This window comes from Sodiomyces alkalinus (assembly GCF_003711515.1).
Source record: "Sodiomyces alkalinus F11 unplaced genomic scaffold SODALscaffold_13, whole genome shotgun sequence".
Taxonomy (NCBI): Eukaryota; Fungi; Ascomycota; class Sordariomycetes; order Glomerellales; family Plectosphaerellaceae; genus Sodiomyces; species Sodiomyces alkalinus.
In genome coordinates this window covers 118,675-137,691 of record NW_021167091.1, presented here as the reverse complement: position 1 = coordinate 137,691, position 19,017 = coordinate 118,675, and the positions used below count along the sequence as shown (strand labels likewise).

Genomic DNA, 19,017 nt, shown 5'->3' with positions numbered 1-19,017 from the left:
GTTTACATCCCTTTTATAAAGTCACGCTAACCCTTATTTACCCTGTTTCCCTTTAATACTATTTCGATACCGGTAGCGGAGGCGATAAAGTTCCTAGGCGTTTAGCTTAATAGGAAGCTCGATTCTTGATAAAATACTAACAAGGTAAAAAGCCGCCTAACTACCTAGATATACGCCCTCTTAAGGCTTAGCGCGGTAACGTAGGGGTATAGCTTCGCGGACGTAAAAAGACTATACCTCGTAGTAATACGACTAGTGATTACCTACTATGCTCTGACCGTCTATAAGATAGGGGCCGGCCCCCGGTAAGGCCCTATAGCGGTATTTATAACGGTATAGAACCGGTGCCTCCGATTAGTATCTAGAGCCTATAAAGCTACGCCGGTTAGGGTCCTCGAAAAAGAGACCTTTATCCCCCCCCTTAACCTATACCTTATAAGCCCTAATACCTAGAATATCCGCCGGATATATAAGGAGGGAACCGAAGATAAGATATTAGCCGGAGTATACGCTATAGCGAGAGCCTTAGCGGCACCGAATCGGTATTATAGGACCTACGCGGCCCTCGCGTGGATAGCCTAACTTAACGCCCTAACGACTTAGGCCGGAAACGCGGCCCCGACGAAAACCCTTATAAGAGACTAGGGTTAAACCTAGGTAGAGGTATAGAGGCTATATACCTACGCCGTAACGGTATTAAGCCGCCCCCTAATATAACGCTCCCTCCGGAAATATAAAAGACTCCTAAAGCTATAGAGCGCCGTACTTACCTAAATTAGAATAGAAAAGCTAGGCCTACGAGCCTTCTTAGTAAAAGCGAGGGTACCGGGATTTTTAATAACGCGGTGCTCCTATAACGATAGAGGGGTAGAAATAGCGGAGCACGTAGTGCTTTAGTGCTAGGATAGAACCGGGGAAGAGCGTAGGGAGCTTTTTAGTGCCGTGGGGAGACTACTCACGATTAGAGGGGATCTATACGATATATTAGACCACGATACGGAAGCCGGGGCAGTTATAAGGTAGTTCCTATAACGGAAAAGGCGTAAGGACTTCCGCCTCGCCCTCGAAGTTATAAAGGCCGACGAAAACACCCACGATACCGAAGGGGGACCGTATCGGGGATAAGGTAGCACGATAATTAATTAAGTATTAGGATAGGGGCCTTATAAGCCGGGGCCCTAACGGTATTAATATAGTACTATCACGACACCGATTAGCTCTTATTATTATTCCCTCCCTCGGAGGCATTAATACTACTCTTAATATACTTAAGACCCTATTAGGCTAATTAGCTAATACCGCTAAGGAGCCGTAGCGGGACCGGGGGGGAGCCACTTATAAGGTGTTCTAGGATAAGGTCTATCTTACCCTCTAAACGCCTTATCTAATAAGATAATTCCTATACCTCTACCGACACAGTGCCGCCGCGACTGTGACCGGAAGGTAATACCCGGTTTAGGGCCCGGCTAAAAGACCGGGACGCTGTCCTTAGGCGCTCCTCAGCCTATAACTTATTAGCGTGGAACCGCTATAGCACCGAAGGGGAATACTTATAGTAGCGATACCCGCGCTATTAGCGGCCTTTACCGCTACGTACGTTTAGTAGATATCTATAAGATATTACTACTACTTTTTAGTAGCGGGGGGGACTTATTAAACTATTAGCTATATCCACCTTAACGCCTATATAATACCACCACGGCACTTAGGCGACTTATATCCTTACACGGATAGCGATTATTAGTACACTAGTAATAGGCTATGCTTATTCCCGTGGTATTAGCGTAGGCTTTATATCGTCGGGGTAAGTGCCTAGATACTTACTATAACGAATCTAACTACCCTATATTAGCGCTACGATACTACTCTAACGCTACCGAGGGCTATATACGGTATAATATAAACTATACCGCGCTTATAGCGGCGATTATTACTACTAGTATTATTATTATTAGGGGATAATATCTACGACTATTAGCATGCTGCTACCGAGGCACCGCTACGCTATAAAGGGAACTTATATTACGTTATTACTCGGATTACTTATTTATATATAATCGCTACTATACTACCTAGTTAACCCTATACTACTACGCTACCGCGACGCTATCTATAAGGCACCTATAGTTAAAATAGGATAGGAATATAATAAGGAAACTAAAGGGGTATACTAGTTAGTATAGGCCGTAACGATACACCTATAAGACTACTAGCGGGAATAGATTAGGAAAAACCTATAATAAACTCGTTAGCGTTATAAGAGGAAGAGGGAGGATTGAGGTATAAAGGTCTTAGGGGATATTAACTATTTAATTCCTATAATAGGGTAAGGCCTTATTCCCCCTACCTGCCGCCGGATATAGCAGGAACCTATTTAGGGGAGGTAGGAGGCGTTTACCTCCTTTACTCTTTTTATTAACCGAGTAGAAGGAATAAAAGGCATAATCCCCGGGGACGTAGGGAGGCTAAGGCTAAAGGGCCGTGGCCTCCGTACCGCGGAGGCGTGGCGGTACCCCCTTAGCTCCTACTCCGCTATTAACGATTAGCTTAGGCTAACCTACTTAACTACTAGCCTACTATACTTCCCGTTAGCTATTAGCCTAAAGGTGTGATCCAGATATATAGTAGAGACGAACCAGGGCTATATCGGCCCTATAGCGGTACTACTCCACCTAAGGAAGTGTTATAGGGGTTTTCCCCGGGTTTTACCCGGGTTTTCCCCCCTATAGCTACCTAAGAAGGACCGTATAGCCTAGAAAGGCTCCTATAGATTAGTTAGGATAGCGGAGTAAGATCGATAATAATAATAATAATACTAACCTTAGGAAAAAGTAATAAGGCTAACTACGGTGCTACCTTTTCTTAGACCTTTTAAGGAGGAGAAGGGTCTAGCGCGATTACTATATCGGGAGCCTTTACGGGATATATAGCTATAAGTAGTATCGCTATTATCGCTTCTGTAGCTATAAGGGTATCCTAAAACGCCGTATAGGCGTTAAGATACGGTTTTTACTCCTAGAAAAAGAGTTAGCGATATAGTTATAACTTTAAAAGGGGAGGAGGTTATATAGGGGCGTTCTTATTATTATCGCTAATACGGGTAACTATCTTAAATAATCTCTATGCATAGCCTTTAAGGTATACTAAAAGAGGAGTATACTAGTATATCTTTATAGAGTATATATAGTATTTCTTCCCCTAATTAGTCTAACTACGATAAAGGCACTTATACTTTGTATTAGCGATATTACATATATAAAAAAGGTATAGCTTAGTATAAATACCACTCAAAGGGTGCTTAGGAGGCCGATTACCCGCCGATTTCTTCTTTTTAGGTAGCGGCGATAACCCGACCTATTATATAGTTAATATCGCTATAATGTATAAGAGTATTATACCTATATCGTTATCGGCGGCACGCTTACTACTATTATTACCCTTATTATTGCCGGGGGCTAGCGCTGTTTACGAAACGATATAAGTTAGCGGAGCGTTCCTTATACAGAAATCGCGAGTAAGAGATAGCTTACCTTAGACGGGAAACTCTTAAACTAGCCGAGTATTATTAATATTATCTAAAGATAGGAGAAGTTAGAGGAGTCGTCGCTATAAGGAAGAACGAATACGTACGGAACCGCTATTACTATTATTATTATTATTAAAGGTAGGGAGGTGAATAGAGGAAGAGAGAGCCTATAAGGAAAACAGGGCCGATATATCTACGGATAGTATTTACGCGAGGGAGGCCTATATTACTTTTTCGGGTATATAAATAAAGGTTAGTAGGCGATCTAAGATTTCTTTAATATTAAGGTAAGCGCGAGGTAAGATAAAGAGACACGACTATTCCTTTATTACCGTGACGTAAAGAGGAGCCGAGCTATAACGGGGATGCACGGTTATATAACCCCTAGAGGGAGAGGGGGGTGATAGTATTACGGGTTAACCCCGATATAAAGGATCCGGCTATACTCCGGATCTTCCTAACTACGCGCTTATTCAACGGACGTATATCGCCTAGTTATCGCCATCTTATAGCTAGCCTAACGCTATAGACTTTTCTCCTTTTCCTTCTTCCTTCCTTAGTTCTAGATAATCTATTATTACAATCTTACTAAGTGCTACGACCTATAACTAGTCGTTTATACTCCTTTACTAAAGGCCTTCTTAAGCTATTAGTTCTTATAGGTAGCCTACTACTATACCCCTTTGGTAAAGGTAACGTAGATATCTCCGCTAGGCAGCTTTTGTACCGCTACGGCGTTTTATTCGGTAATTATAGTATTTATAGCTTGAATAATTTCCTTTAGGGTCCTAACTCTAAGGGGCTAGTCTTTAGAGAGGGTTCCTTAGCGGATCATTAGTTTCCGGTAATACCTAGCGGGGATTATTTTAAGGGGGCGGGGTCCCGCGGCGGTACCGTTATAGGAGCTTAGGCTATAATATTAGCCTAGGTCTTTTTTATACCGCTTATTCCTTTTCGGAGTTCCTCTCGGATAATATAGCGGATAAATACGTATAAGTATACTAGTAGTAGTATACCGGCGTTATTATAGGTACTACGTATTATAATTAGTTCCTCCACTAACTCTATAACCTACTTAATCGTATTCCCGTTAGCTAGTAGGGCCTAAATTTCTGCCTTAATCTTAGCTACTCTCGGTTCTAGGGGGCGTGGTGGCCCCCTTTCGGTCTTATATCGGTTCTGCGCTATATCCTGCCTCGAAGGGGGGGGGGGGCGCTTATATTACGAGAAGTAGGTCCGTTATAAATTCTATATAGTCGAGGTCGGAATAACGCTATCCTACGTCTTTTCCGGCTATACCGTAGCGTCGGTATTACGGTGCCGCTAAAATAGTATCCCGGGAGGGAGGCGGTAGTTATAATCTCTATCTCGGTAGTTTTATCGATTTTGCTCCTATTACGCGCCCGTGGTTAATAGGCTAAAATAAATATTATAAACGTTTTTAAGTTAGCTATCTAATAATACCCTTCGCGCCGATTTTAGGCGTGTTACAGCGGTTTACGCTAAGCCCGAAGACCAGGGTTATTCCTAGGAGTAGGGCGGCTATTAAGGCTTTTAGTAGTGCGCCGCGGCCCGCACTACTAAAAGTAGGGCGGCTAACGTGAGTTATAGGAGGGAGGTAGCTTAGCGTAGTAGTAGTATACCCTCTCTACTATAATATAGCTACTAGTCTTATAGCTAAAGTATAGGTATTTATAATACCTTAGGGGGGCTAAGGTTAGGGCCGTATAGTTTATAGATATAGCTAGCCCCCTTAAAAAGAATAGTATTCCGGATAAGGCTTACCGCCCCTTTAGAGAAGCCGATTCGATAAGGAGAAATATAATCCTATTAGTACTATATCGGGGTAATCGCTATCACGGTTATAGGAATTTACCCTTAGGATTTATTTCTTATAAGGACACTAGTAGGTGGTTTTCGGATAGGGCATTAAGGACCTCCTAAGGCTTTATAAGTATAAGGTAGGTTCGCGTAGCTAGTATAACTCCTTTACTAAAAGCCTTCTTAACCTATTACTCCTTATAGGTAGCCTACTATTATATCCCTTTAATAAAGGTAAGGTAGATATCTTTATTAGGTAGCTTTTATATCGCTATAGTATTATATAAGCTAATTATAGCGTTTATAGCTTAGATAACTTCCTTTAGAGTCCTACCCTTCAGGGGCTAGTCCTCGAGGAGGCCTCCTAAGCGGAAAATTAGTTCCTAGTAGTGCTTAACGGGGATTATTTTAAGGGGGCGGGGTCTCGCGGCGGTATTATCACGGGAGCCCGGCTATAATAATAGCCTAAGTCTCCCTTATACTACTAGTTCCTTTTCGGAGTTCTTTCCGGATAACTTAGTCGACGGAGGCGTATATATATATTAGCGGTATTATAGCCGTAGTATTACGGTTATAGCGTATCGTGATTAGTTCCTTTACTAGCTTAACGACCTATTTAATCGTGTTTCTATTAGCTAGTAAGGCCTAAATTTCTGCCTTAATTTTAGCTATTCTCGGTTTTAGGGGGCGTAGTAATCCCCCTCCGGTCTTATATCGGTTCCGCGCGGTATCCTGCCCTAAAAAGGTAGGGGGGAGGGAGGACGCCTATATTACGAAAAATAGGTCCGTTAAGAATTTTACGTGGTCGAAGTTAGGATAACGCCGTTTATCGAATCCTCTAGTCGCACTATAGCGCCGGCGTTACGGTACCTTTATAATAGTATCCTAGGAGGGAGGCGATAGTTATAATTGCTATCTTAGTAGTTTTATCGATTTTACTCTTATTACGCGCCCGTTGTGAATAGGCGTTTTTAAAGCCTATATATTAATCCTAATTACCAGATTTAAGGACCTATTAGAAAGAGTAGGAGGCGGGGTGATTATTACGTTATACCTATAACTATAATAATATACTCTGCTAAGCAGTGCTTCGTATAACGAGAAATAGCTTATAGGGGGGTATTAATATTATTATAAAATAATATCTAAGTATATTTTATACTTATATGAGCCTCTGGCTTAATATTAGAGCTCTACTATAGTATAGCTATACTTATATTATACTTAGATATATCCTCGATTTATATATAAGACTACTTCGTATATTAAATATCTAATAGTACACTATTAAGGATAGTACTATATCGAATATTAGTATCATACGATAGTGTTATACTATATAAGAGACCAGAAGTACCTACATAGGTGGGGAATTCCCTTTTAGTGTCGCGGTACATTTTCTGTCTAATAGTTATAAGCCCGGGAGGATTTATCCTGTAACTTCCCTGCAAACCTACTAAAGGGAACCCGTTCGAACCCTAGCTGAGGAGATATCTTAAAAGAAAAATTGGAGAGATCCACTAGAGGAGCGTTGTATCCAATCATAGAAGAGAGCCGCCTTAATACTAGTAATATATCTAGCCTTTATTAAGTACGAAGATCGTCCTTTATATAAGGCTAGGGGGGGTGTTATACTATATAAGAGACTAGAAGTACCTATATAGGTAAGGAATTCCCTTTTAGTATAGCGGTATATTTTCTATCTAATAGATAGCGTGGCGTGACGTAATAGACTATATCGTATAACCACGTTTTTACTACCTCCGTTCGGGTTAGATACGATACCCCGAATCTCGGAATGTATTCTTCTTTTCCTTATATAAGTCATATACAACGAAGGAATCCATACTTCTTCGTACATAACAATCTAAGTGTTTAAGAATTAATTCCATTTTTATTCATTTCTATCTTAATTATTAAAAAGGTCTATATAATAGGAGGCGGTAGTTATAGTTATTATCTTAGTAGTTTCGTCGATTTTACTTATATTACGCGCCCGTGGATTAGTATATTAATAACGCGTTTTTATAGTATATAACTATCTTATACTACTCTACGTAATAAGTATTAAATACATATTAATTTAAAGCTCAACTTATAATATAGACGCTTATAAGTATTGCGCATTAAAAGCACTTCTCTATTACTCCTGTACGGTCTGGGCACTGGCTTATAGAACTAGTTAGGGTTCCGTTATCTACCCAGGAGGGTTCAGCGTGTCGACAAACGTCCTCATAGTCTCGTAGCGTGAGGCTGTCCAGCAGCACATGAGGAGTCGTCCAGAATATTTGCCAATTTGTTCCGCCCAGCTTATACGTGCCCATTGACCTTTCAAAGTACCATTTATTGACCGGATTGTCCTTCCTGCTTCTCCAGCATACGCCGTCGGGAAAACAGCTCCTGACCATCGCGTTGAAGACAACGTCTGCCACTCCTCCACTGCCCTGGCGATTCTGAAGAACCGCAAATTTATCGAGGTATGGCACCAGTCGCCCACTCTGGTACGCTGCCTCGGGTTCGAGGCAAGATGGCTTCTCCCACGTCAGGATCGCAACCCCTTCGTACTCTCCTGCGATTATGACTCCGGCTAGAGTATTGTTGACTCTGTCGAGGTAATGTTGGAGTTCGAGTTTCCGACCGAATGAGTTTTCAATGAGAAATTGCAGTCGCCCCAAGTCTATACATGTATCTGTAAGTTTCATTCGGGCCTCTCCTGGTCGTGGGGGCACCCATGGCCCGTTGGTAGGGTCAGGATAAATTGTGAGTGGCATTCCGCGTTTAACGACGGTGGTAAGATGCGTTTTCTCGTAGGGCACCTTGCCTGCCTGATCAGTCCGCACACGCTCCAGTGGTAGGGACGGTGAAAGAACCGGCTTGTCCGTGAGGAGGTTGTGTATTAGAGGGTTTAGTCGGTTGCGGGTCGCGACAGCAGGGACTCGTTCAATAGCTTTCAGTGCAGCGGTCGATGGCGTCGTGATAATTGTCGCGGACGTTTCCGGGAGTATTGCGAGCACGTTTTGGGACAGCTGCAGATTCCGGATGTGTACACGACGTGACTCGTCAATCAGGTGTGCCTCGCGCCCTTCCTCCGCACCCTCATGTCGGAGCTCTTCCATTATGTGCTTGAATTCTTGTTCCAAGTTTATAAACCGGTGAGAAGACTCGGAATGTACCAAAGGGATGCCCCCAAGCGGGTCAAGAATGATTATTCGCTCAACGGATGCAATTCTAGGCGGCAGTGACATCGAAACGTTGGGGTGGGACACACCGTCATCGGCGTCTTCAAATTGCAAGCCCGACAGATATTTGACGAGAGCCACGATGACATTATCCGGATCCACAATACCCGCTGTACTCATATCGTGGGTCAGGGCGATAGGAGGAATGATGACCAGAGCATCGTCGTCGAGTGCACGAATCAGCGTATGTGGGAACCGGACTACAAGACTCGAAGGCATGAAGTTCGAGCAACGTGCCGGATTGCCCATGAAGATCTGGTCGAGCACCCTCGCACCCGGTGGCCCGAAACGGTCGATGGCTATTTGAATTCTGTGGGTTTGATGCCTGTACGTATCCCTGGATGCGGCCAATTCTTGATGAAGAACAATGATACTGAGGAGGCCCAATTTGCGTAGATATGATAGGGTCTTCGCAATTCCAGTTAGAGCCTCGTCATCCAAGGCGTCAAGCTGACGTAGTTTAACCAAAGCCACATTGGGAGGTTCTTCTAGAGTACGGACGGGATGGGGTTGGGCTCTTTGTTGGATAATGTCGTTGGTGGGGGTGGTCAGTATGGATCGTAACGGATATGGGCCGAATGGTGGCAGGGAGGACGAGTTCTTCCCAGCCGAGCGCGTCTCTTTCTGCGGCGCTTGAGGGGCATATTTCTTGAGATACCCCTGAGCCTCACGTCTCGTTGCTGAAGCCTGCAGAACGGACACGACAATATCCTGCAGAGCATGTCAGGTTGAGTATAATACCGGGAGACCACAGGTGGCTACTTGTCTGTCCTCGGTCCTTCTCTTTTCATTGGACTTGCTACTCCATGGCGCTCTCATACTAAGGTGATCCCGGATACACGATACAAGCTGGCATGAACTGCTGAGCCTGTGAACGCTCCGTAGTCGAGCTGAGGCATGACTGCCCACAATCATTGGTGCCTGGCAGATCTTAGCTGTGATATGCCGAACAGGAAGAGAACTGGTATCACCTTTATATTGAAAGCTCCTGCCTCTCTTATCGACGAAGGGTGATGGACTGTCGTGCGATGCTGGGGATCTCGAATTGACTCAGTAGACTAATTTGGAGGCTCTCCACTCCGTATCCACGGACTCAAAAGTACACCTATGCAGAGTTTGTCAGATACAGCGCAACCGGAAGGGTCAAAAATAGTGTCAAAATTACAGGGTAAATTGATTAAGATAATTGTCTGTAATTGTCAGAACACAAATAAGGTACGCGGAATTGTGTGTGTATTTATCTAAGTGAAGTTTATGATACTTTATAGGGATGTCTAACTATAGGGGAAAAGCAGGGGAAATAACTATAGATATATAGGATCGAGGTACTCCACACGTCTAATATAATATAGTTTATTATACCCCGATAAGGTGGCTATAGGTATCTAACACACCCCCCTAAAACTACAAGCTTAATGCTAACAGTTCTGCTTAAATTTAAAGCCGTAAATCTAGGGTAAAATAGGCCTAGATATTAATTAACGGCGTTATAGGCGTTAAAGCCAAAAAGCAGTTAAAAAGTATTAAAAACAGTACCTAGATAATAGTCTATAAGGGTATAAAAACACTTAAAATAACGGTCTAATTAACCGTTTTCCTTTAATTAAAATATAATAGAAGGACTTTATCCCTATTAATTACTTTAATCCTATTTCGGGGGGACCTCTATACTAAGCAGATATATAAACTCCCTATATTTTTACGGTAGGAGTACCTTTCTAAGGCTATCGCTAACTATATTATTAGTAAGGATCTAATTAATTAAGACAGTCCCCTTTTAGACGGTTTATCGGATCTAAAGGGCGTAGATATTAAGATACTTTAATTTTAAGCTAACCTACGGCCTAGGAGATTCTAGTAATTACTTAGTTTATTGATTATCGTAGTATACTATTAGTGGTTCCTACTTAAAGGTTAGCGTTAAGTCCTTTATTAAGCGCCTTATCGCGATATACTGCCTAGTAGTAGTAGAAAATACTATAAGCTCGGCTTCGGTATTAGAGGTCACGACGCTTATTTACTTATTAGCCTTCTAGTCTATAGGACCCCCGAAAAGAAGGGTCGTATAGCCTTATAAGCTATACCTAGTCTTATAATCGTCCGTGAAGGCGGCGTTAAAGGTATAAAAGAGTATAGGCTTTTAGTAGTCTTTACGTGGTCCGAAGTAAAGGTATAGGGTCCTTATTAAGCCGAGATACTCTAGGCACTTATCGGTAGCTTTATAATACTATTTTAAAGGTTTAGTGCTAAATTCGGTAATCCTCGAAGCGGCTTTAAAGATATTAGGCCGGGTCTAATAGGCGGCGTAGTTAATAGAACCGACCGTCTAAAGATATAGATAGATTAAGTCTTCGGAGACTTATTATTTTACAGGTTATAGAATAGTAGGATAAGGAAAAGGCCTTTTAACCCTATAACCTCTATAATCCACCTATACCGCCTTTATCTTATCGGTGATATAGTTATTAAGCGATAACCATAGTTAACGTTATTAACGATCGCGTCCTACATGGATTCTAAAGAACCACTGAAGTAGTCCTAGATTCCCAATTTAGAAGCTCTTCTATATCTACTATACTAGGTTATTAGCAGCAGATTAATATTCTTTATAGTAGATTAGGATAATATCGTTAACGTAAAAGAAAGTAATCAGGATCTTGTTCTTAAAGACGTAATCGTCTTCGGTTAATTACTTTAAACTGCACTTACCTAGTACGGAAGAGAGCTATTAGTGCTATAGCTTTAGGAAACGCCGTAGGCTATATAATACCCGGCGTAGCCGTTAAATCCCTCTACGTTATTTAGAGATATAAGTGGATTACTTTAAAACGTCCTCGAGCTAATCGTGGGCTTTAAGGCCCGTAGCCGACTAAAGTAACTACTAACTAGGAGGGTCCTTAATATAGATTTCCTCGTTAAGCAGGGTATTAGTGAATACATTAACGGCGTTAAGTTACTAAGTCTTAAGATTAAAGTGGGCTATAATACCTATTAGGGACCTAAAGGTCCTTCTAGCGAGGGTAAAGACGTAAGCGTTAAGGTAGTTATTTAGTTATTAACCCCCTTAAATGCAAAGGCGTGCCTTAAACTTATTAACGTAGCCTATAGGATTGACCTTATACTTAAAACCCCATTTAAGGTCTAGTAGCCTTAGAACTAATTTAGACAGTCCCGAGCCTTACCCGTACTAGTAGGACTATTCCTACCGTTTAAAGGTGCCTATTAACCTAAGCGTGCCGACCTCCTATAATGCGGCCTTAATCTATTCTAATTTATAGGGACTCTTTAGTATTTAAGACTAGTTTAGAGGTTCCTTGGGTATATAGCGGCGTAGTAGCGGCTTCTTCGGTATCTCGATGTAATTATAGAAGGTATAAAAGGAAGGAGGGGTATATCGGCCGCTTAAACGCCTACTATAAGTAGGCTAATCGGTAGCGGCCGTCGGAATAATAGGAGGGCGGCTTCTTCTACTAGTAGAAGAGGAAGATTAGTTAGTAGTAGTAGTAGAAGAAGAGGCTTAAGGAGACTTAGCCGTCGTAGGAGCCGTATATACCGGGTTAACGGCGGTAGTAGTGGCAGGAGTTAGTTCCTCGTTAAGAACCGATTAGTTAGGGGATAATAATCTTATTTCGACGGCTTAGCCGGTTACGGCCGTATTAGCGTTAGATTAATCTTCGACATCGTCAGATCGTTTACAAATAGGCGGCAGATCCGTAGTTCTGGTTAGTGGTATAGGAGGGCCGTTTATAGTTATTAGACGAGGGAAAACAGGTGCTATTAGTATAATTATAGGTGTAATTATAGAAGGCGTTATTAAAGCAGGTACCGCCGGAGGCGTGGAAGGCGTTTTAGGGCTTATTTACCCTGTTCTATATGCCTCCTATGCCTCCTAATTAGTTGCCTGCTATTATTATTCTTCTGTAGATTCTGTAGTGGTTATTAAACCTACACCTCTATCCACCCCCCTAGAAGCACTAGCAGTAGCAGCAGCCGCCGCTATAGCCTCTCTTATAGTATTCTGCTCTAGTAGTAGTTAAAGCAGAAGATCGGTAACGTTAGTAGTAATAGCAAGAGGATCGTGGAGTTAATAATCCACCGGCAGGTTTAATTGGTCGAAGACCTCTTTGGCAACCGGCGGTTCTATATCGCGATCTTTATATAAGAGTTTTTTATTAAAGGTAATATCTCTCGTACGCAGGATCCTCCCTAATTTTAGAACCTAAATCCGGTGTATATTAGTGCTCTCGTAGCCAATTAAATACCCGATATATACTCTTTCGGCTAACTTAGCATTACGGTTACGACTCTATTAGTAGTCAGCGGTTAGTGAATAGGCTCAATAACTATACCTCTTTAGGTAGCTAACGATAGGCTTTATCAGGATCTTCTTCAGCCCTTATTTATTACTCTAATCCTTTATCTTCTCTTACGGGGTTTTCTACTAGAGGTCCTTTTAAGGGATAAGGTTATATAGATATACTATAGTAGCCACTAATTCTAGCTATATGTCCTATTAGATACCTAAGGCCGTTACGACGGTCCTCGCGATAGTAAAAATAACGCCACTATAGCGCTCTGCCTTCGGATTCTATACCGCTATATAAAGCGACGACCTCTTAAGCAAAATCCCTCTCTTATCGGCCTATTTATTAAAGCCTTTCTAAAGGGATCTTTCTCTATCCAGGCGGATTACTATAATTATATAGTGGTACTATCTTTAAAGGAAGAACTTGAAATTTACTAATATAGGTAAGGCTAATTTATAGTTACGTAGTAACCTTATAATAGCTTACCGAGTATAGAGATCGTATAAAAGCATCACGACCTTTATACTATTATAGGCTTTGTTAAGGCTAAACAGGTTAACCTCTACCCTATACTACGTGTAAACGACTAGTTATAGGTCGTGGTATTAAGTAAGGTCGTAATAATAGATTATCTAGAACTAAGGAAGGAAGAAGGAAAAAGGAGAAAAGTCTATAGCGCTAGGCTAGCTATAAGGTAGCGATAAGTTAGCGATATAGGTCCGTTAACTAAGCGCGTAGTTAGGAAGATCCGGAGTATAGCCGGATCCACTATATCGGGGTTAACCCGTAATACTACCCCCCCCTCTCCCTCCGGGGGTTATATAACCGCGCGTTACCGTTATAGTTCGGCTCCCCCTTATATCGTGGTAATAAAGGAATAGTCGTGTCCCTTTATCTTACCTCGCCCTTACCTCGATACTAAAGAAATTTTAGGTAGCCTACTAACCTTTATTCACGCGCCCGAAATAGTAATATAGGCCTCCCTCGCGTAGATATTATCCGTAGATATATCGGTCCTATTTTCCTTATAGGCCCTTTTTTTCTTTATTCCCCTCCCTACCTTTAATAATAATAATAATAGTAATAGCAGTTCCGTATGTACTCGTTCTTCCTTATAGCGACGATTCCTCTAATATCCCCTATCCTTAGATAATAATAGTGATACTCGGTTAGTTTAAGAGTTTCCCGTTTAAGGTAAACCGTCTTTTACTTATAATCTTTTTATTAGGAACCCTTTACTAACTTATATCGTTTTTATAGATAACGCTAGCCCCCGGCAATAATAGGGGCAATAATAATAGTAAGCGTACCGCCAATAACGATATAGGTATAACGCTTTTACGTTTTAAGGCGATACTAACCGTATAATAGTTCGCGTTATCGCCCTCGCCGCCGCTTAAGAAAAAGAAATCGGCGGGTAATCGGCCTCCTAAATACCCTCCTAATAGTGTTTATACTAAGCTATACCTCCCTTATACGCGCGATATCGCTAATAGGAAGTATAAGCGCCTTTATTATAGCTAGACTAATCGGGGGAAGAAATACTATATATACTCTACGAAAATATACCGGTATACTCCTCTCCTAGTATACCTTAAAGGCTACCAGTAGAGGTTATTTAAGACGGCTACCCTTATTAGCGACGATAATAAGAACGCCCTTATAAGAATTCCTCCCCTTAAGAGGTCGCGATAGTATCGCTAACTCTTCTACTAAGAGTAGGAACTATATCTTAACGCCTACGTGGTATTCTAGAATACCCTTATAGCTAGGGAAGCGATAACGGCGATATTATCTATAGCTATATATCCCGCGGAGGCTCCCGGCACGGTAATCACGTCAGCCCTTTCTCCTCCTTAGGAGGTCTAAAAAGCGGTAGTACCGTAATTAGCCTTATTACCTTTTCCTAAGGTTATTAATAAGGTAGCTAAACTAGCCTTATTTCCTCTGGTAACGGAGTTATTAATAAGGTGGTTATATTAGTCTCTTCTCCTCCCTTAGAGGTTATAAAAAAGATAGTATTAGGACTAAATATATCGCCTCCGGAGGAGGTTATTATTAAGGCGGAATAGCTAGCCTTATCTCCTCCTTATAAGGTTATAGGTAAGGTAGTAGTTTCGGGCCTAGTCCCTCCTAATATCGTAGCGGAAAAAAACACCTATCCTATTACTCCTACTCCCTTATTAGGGTCGATATTATCGGATAAAGACTTTCAATGCCTTAGTCTTATAGAGTTAAAGGAGTATACTTAGCTATTTAGGGAGATACTCGTACTCGATCGCTCTAACGTTATAATTTCCTAACTCTAATAGTATATAGAGCGTAGGCGGGCTTTTACGCTTACGGGTATAACTATCGCTAGCGCGGTTATAATCCCCGATAATAGTAACGATAAAAATAATAATAAGGTTAAGGAGATAGACTCCGACCTATAATAGGGCGATAAGGGTAAGACTTTTACGGAAGTCGATAATCCCGAGGATAATAATTTCGAGGCTAAGGATACTAATCTAGGCTTATATTAAGTATAGCTAGGGCGTAGGGCCTATCCGGCCTAAACTAAATCCGACTCTTACTTCCTTTTACTTATCGCGATACGATCACTTATATATCGGTTCCTATATTATAATAGCGCGAAGGTATCTAATAAGCTATTATTCGTTAATACTAAGCCGAATTTCCCTTTAAATTCGTTAAGTACCCGCGTTTACGCTAATAATTTTAGAGGTTCCTATATAGGCTTATAGTATCCTACCTATCGTATTAGTACTTCACGTCTTAATCCCCTACCTCGCCTCTTTATCCTCGCGTAAAGGATTTCCTTAACTTCCTATTCTTTACTATCAGGTATTTCTCGAATAGGCGGTAGTTAAGGGTTATTTACTACCTATCCCGGAACGGGGTTATCGCCCGCGCGACGTAATAAGTCTACGTAGAATTAAGGGTAAATCTACGATAGTATAGTAAGCTTAACTATATATAGGTAAATTACCTTTATAACTCGGTATTTACGATAAAGCTAGTTAAGCTTTTATAATAGTCGCGGAGTCGAATAGTTAGCTAATAATAGCTAGACTAAGTTATTAACCTTAAAACGCTTAGCCGGTATCTAATATTAGTTAGTAGACTCTTTATTTCTAAGCTATATTAATATAATCACGGCCTAAATAAACTTAGTCGCTTTCTATAAGCGTCGTAGTAAGTTATAGGCCGCTAATACTCTAGGTTTTAAAAAGGGCTCCTCGGTTATCTAAATCAGATTAATATAGTAACTATATTCTAAGAAGAAAGGACTAAACCCCGTCGCGGAGCTTTTATAGTTATTTAGGGCTAGTTATCCTAAGCGTAATAGATAAAAGCTTATAAATAAGCTTATACTTCTTAGTTCAGACGCTTTATTACTCTATTAGTCTAGAGGTAGTATACTGTGCTAAGCTTACACGATATCCGTATAAGCTCGTAAAAATACTTCTAAAACCTACTTATCCAGTATAAGCCTCGGTTAGTAATAATCGACCTAGGTATTCCGTGAAACCGGAAATAATAGTATAAAAACTATTCCGCGTAAGCTTCGGCTTTTATTATCTTTATCGCTTTTAATATTATAGCCTTAGTTAAACGGTCTATAATAACCTAAAGGTAACGCGCCTTCTTCTCGCCGGCTAGTAATAGGTCTATTATGAAATCTATTAATAGGTCGCTCCGTATTTATTTTAGTATTAGGAAGGGGCGTACAAGGCCTTATTTCGTATTTCTCTATATATACCCCTTTCTCTAGACGTTATAGTTCCGGATAAATTATCGGATATCCTTATTTATCCTCGGCTAAAAAAAGCGACGCGCTATTAAGGTAATAGTATTTTCATATTTAGGGTATTCTCCGATTACTAAATCGTGAATTAACTAGATAATCCTCACTTATAACGTTAACCCTTTAGTAGACCCGGGCACCTAAATTCGGTCACGGAATAATAATAACCCGGTCGTAAAGACTAAGTACTCGGCTATTTATAGCTTTAATTCTAATAATAGTAAGAACTATTATTCTTTTTCGGTAACCGTAGATAAGGCTCCTTCATATTATTTATCGGTTATAAACCAATAGGTTTAAAGCGTCTTTTTGTTAAAATACACTTTAATCCAGGATCTTAAAAAGATTTCTGCAACGCACGCCTATTAACTACGGGCGCGTAATAGGAGTAAAATCGATAAAACCACTAAGACGGAGATTATAATAACCGCCTCCCACCCGGAATACTATCGTAGTAACACTATAATACTAGCGCTATAGTATAGCCGGAAGAAACGTGGGATTGTATCGCCCCGACCTCGACCACGCAGAATTTATAATAGACCCACTTTTCGTAATATAAGTATTCCCCCCCTTACCCGTAGCGGGATATAGCGCGGAACCGATATAAAACCGAAAAGGGATTACCACGCCCCCCGGAACCGAGAGTAACTAAGATTAAGGCAGAAATTTAGGCCGTACTAGCTAACGGGAATATAATCGAATAAGTCGTAAAGCTAGTAAAGGAATTAATCACGATATATAGTACCCGTAAGGACGCCGGCGTGATACCGCTAGTATACCTATACGCTACCGTCTATTATATTATCCGAGAGGAACTCCGAAAAGGAATAAGTGGTATAAAAGAGACCTAGGCTAATATTATAACCCGGGCTCCCGCGGCCGTACCGCCGCGGGACCCCGCCCCCCCTAAAATAATCCCCGGTAAGTATTACCGGGAATTAATTATCCGCTAAAGAACTCTCCCCGAAGACTAGCCCCTAAAAGCCAGGACCCCGAAGGAAATTATTTAAGCTATAAACACCACGATTACCCGATACGATACCGTAACGGCACGGAAACTACTCAACAGAGATATCTACCTTACCTTTACCGAAGGGATATAGTAATAGGCCACCTATAAGGAATAATAGGTCGAGAAGGCTTTTAGTAAAGGAGCTACCCTAGCCGTACGCACCTATCCTACGCTAGCTAAGGCTATCCCTAGGGAGGCCCTTAACGCCCTATCTAAAGAAGACTTACTAGTATCTCTATAAGACACGAACCCTAAGGTAAAAATTATCCGAGCACGATAATAGGTACCCCGCCGCGGTACCGGTAGGGTAACGCTTCTCCTTGTCGAATCGGCTTCGCCGGAAAGGGTAATAAGCCTTATCCGGAATACCCTCCTCTTTAAGGGGGGTAGCTATATCTATAAGCTATACAATCCGGACCTTAGCCCCCTAAAGTGCTATAAATACCTATACTTCGGCTATTAGGCGAATAGCTACCCTATAGCAGAGAGGGTATACCGTTACTACGCTAAGCCCGAGTTAGCGCACTTATAGGGCCTTGGATACTATAAAGCTATAGTAGCTAAGCGCCCCCGCTACTACGCCGCCTATACCGGAGACTATAATACCTTTAACGATTTATACCGGCTATTAAAGAAAAAGGCTAAGAAGACCCGCGAAGCGTATAAGTACTAAGCCAGGGACTTTAATATCACCCGCTAGCCTAAAACGGTATACCCGTGGCAACCGTAGATCTTCCCCCCGATTATTATCGCCTAAGACTAGGACCGCCCCTTCCGTAGAGGTACGGGTTAGCCCCCGAAAAGGACTCGGGGATAAAAGGCCTCCCTAATACTAAGCCCGATAAGCGCCTATATAGTCCCCCGCGGGGCCGGTAAGGCACCGTAGTAGGAACCCTAAAGCTAGACCCCGGTTATACCGGGCACGTCGTCTTAACCCCCCCCCCCCTTTAATTAATAGAAATCTATATCTTTTTATAGAATATAGGGAGGAGTTAGGCGTGGCGGGAGCTATTACTCCGGTACCGCGCCGAGTACGATATAATAGTAATACAGGAACCCGGCCTTAACTATTTCACGAAAAGCCCCGTCTACCCCTCCTAAGGGGTATACCGGCTAATCTAGGGAGGAGGCTATACCCTCCTATATATCTATAAGAAATACCCGCTATACACGTAGATATAGCGGGCCTACCACGATACCTATGCGGTTATATTCGGAACCGGAGATAATACCCTTATAATCTAATTAATCTACTTAGAGAATTACTAATTAGCCAGGATCCTCTAAAACACGCCCCT

General features: G+C 41.7%; 1 protein-coding gene across 1 annotated transcript; it reads right to left on the bottom strand.

The window, feature by feature from the left end:
• Nucleotides 1-7,468: 7,468 nt before the first annotated feature.
• SODALDRAFT_317911 (acetylglutamate synthase) lies at nucleotides 7,469-9,785 on the bottom strand. Its single transcript, XM_028609366.1, has 3 exons — nucleotides 9,558-9,785; nucleotides 9,349-9,507; nucleotides 7,469-9,297 (listed from the first exon to the last, which is right to left on the bottom strand). The coding sequence occupies exons 2-3, from the start codon at nucleotides 9,499-9,501 to the stop codon at nucleotides 7,474-7,476; spliced, it is 1,977 nt and encodes a 658-aa protein (XP_028462624.1). The 5' UTR covers nucleotides 9,502-9,507; nucleotides 9,558-9,785; the 3' UTR covers nucleotides 7,469-7,473.
• Nucleotides 9,786-19,017: the final 9,232 nt, after the last annotated feature.

Coding starts and splice junctions, on each gene's coding strand:
- SODALDRAFT_317911 (XM_028609366.1), bottom strand. CDS start 9,501: ATGATTGTGGGCAGTCATGCCTCAGCTCGACTACGGAGCGTTCACAGG. Junction 9,298..9,348: donor GAAGGACCGAGGACAGACAA/GTAGCCACCTGT, acceptor CATGCTCTGCAG/GATATTGTCGTGTCCGTTCT.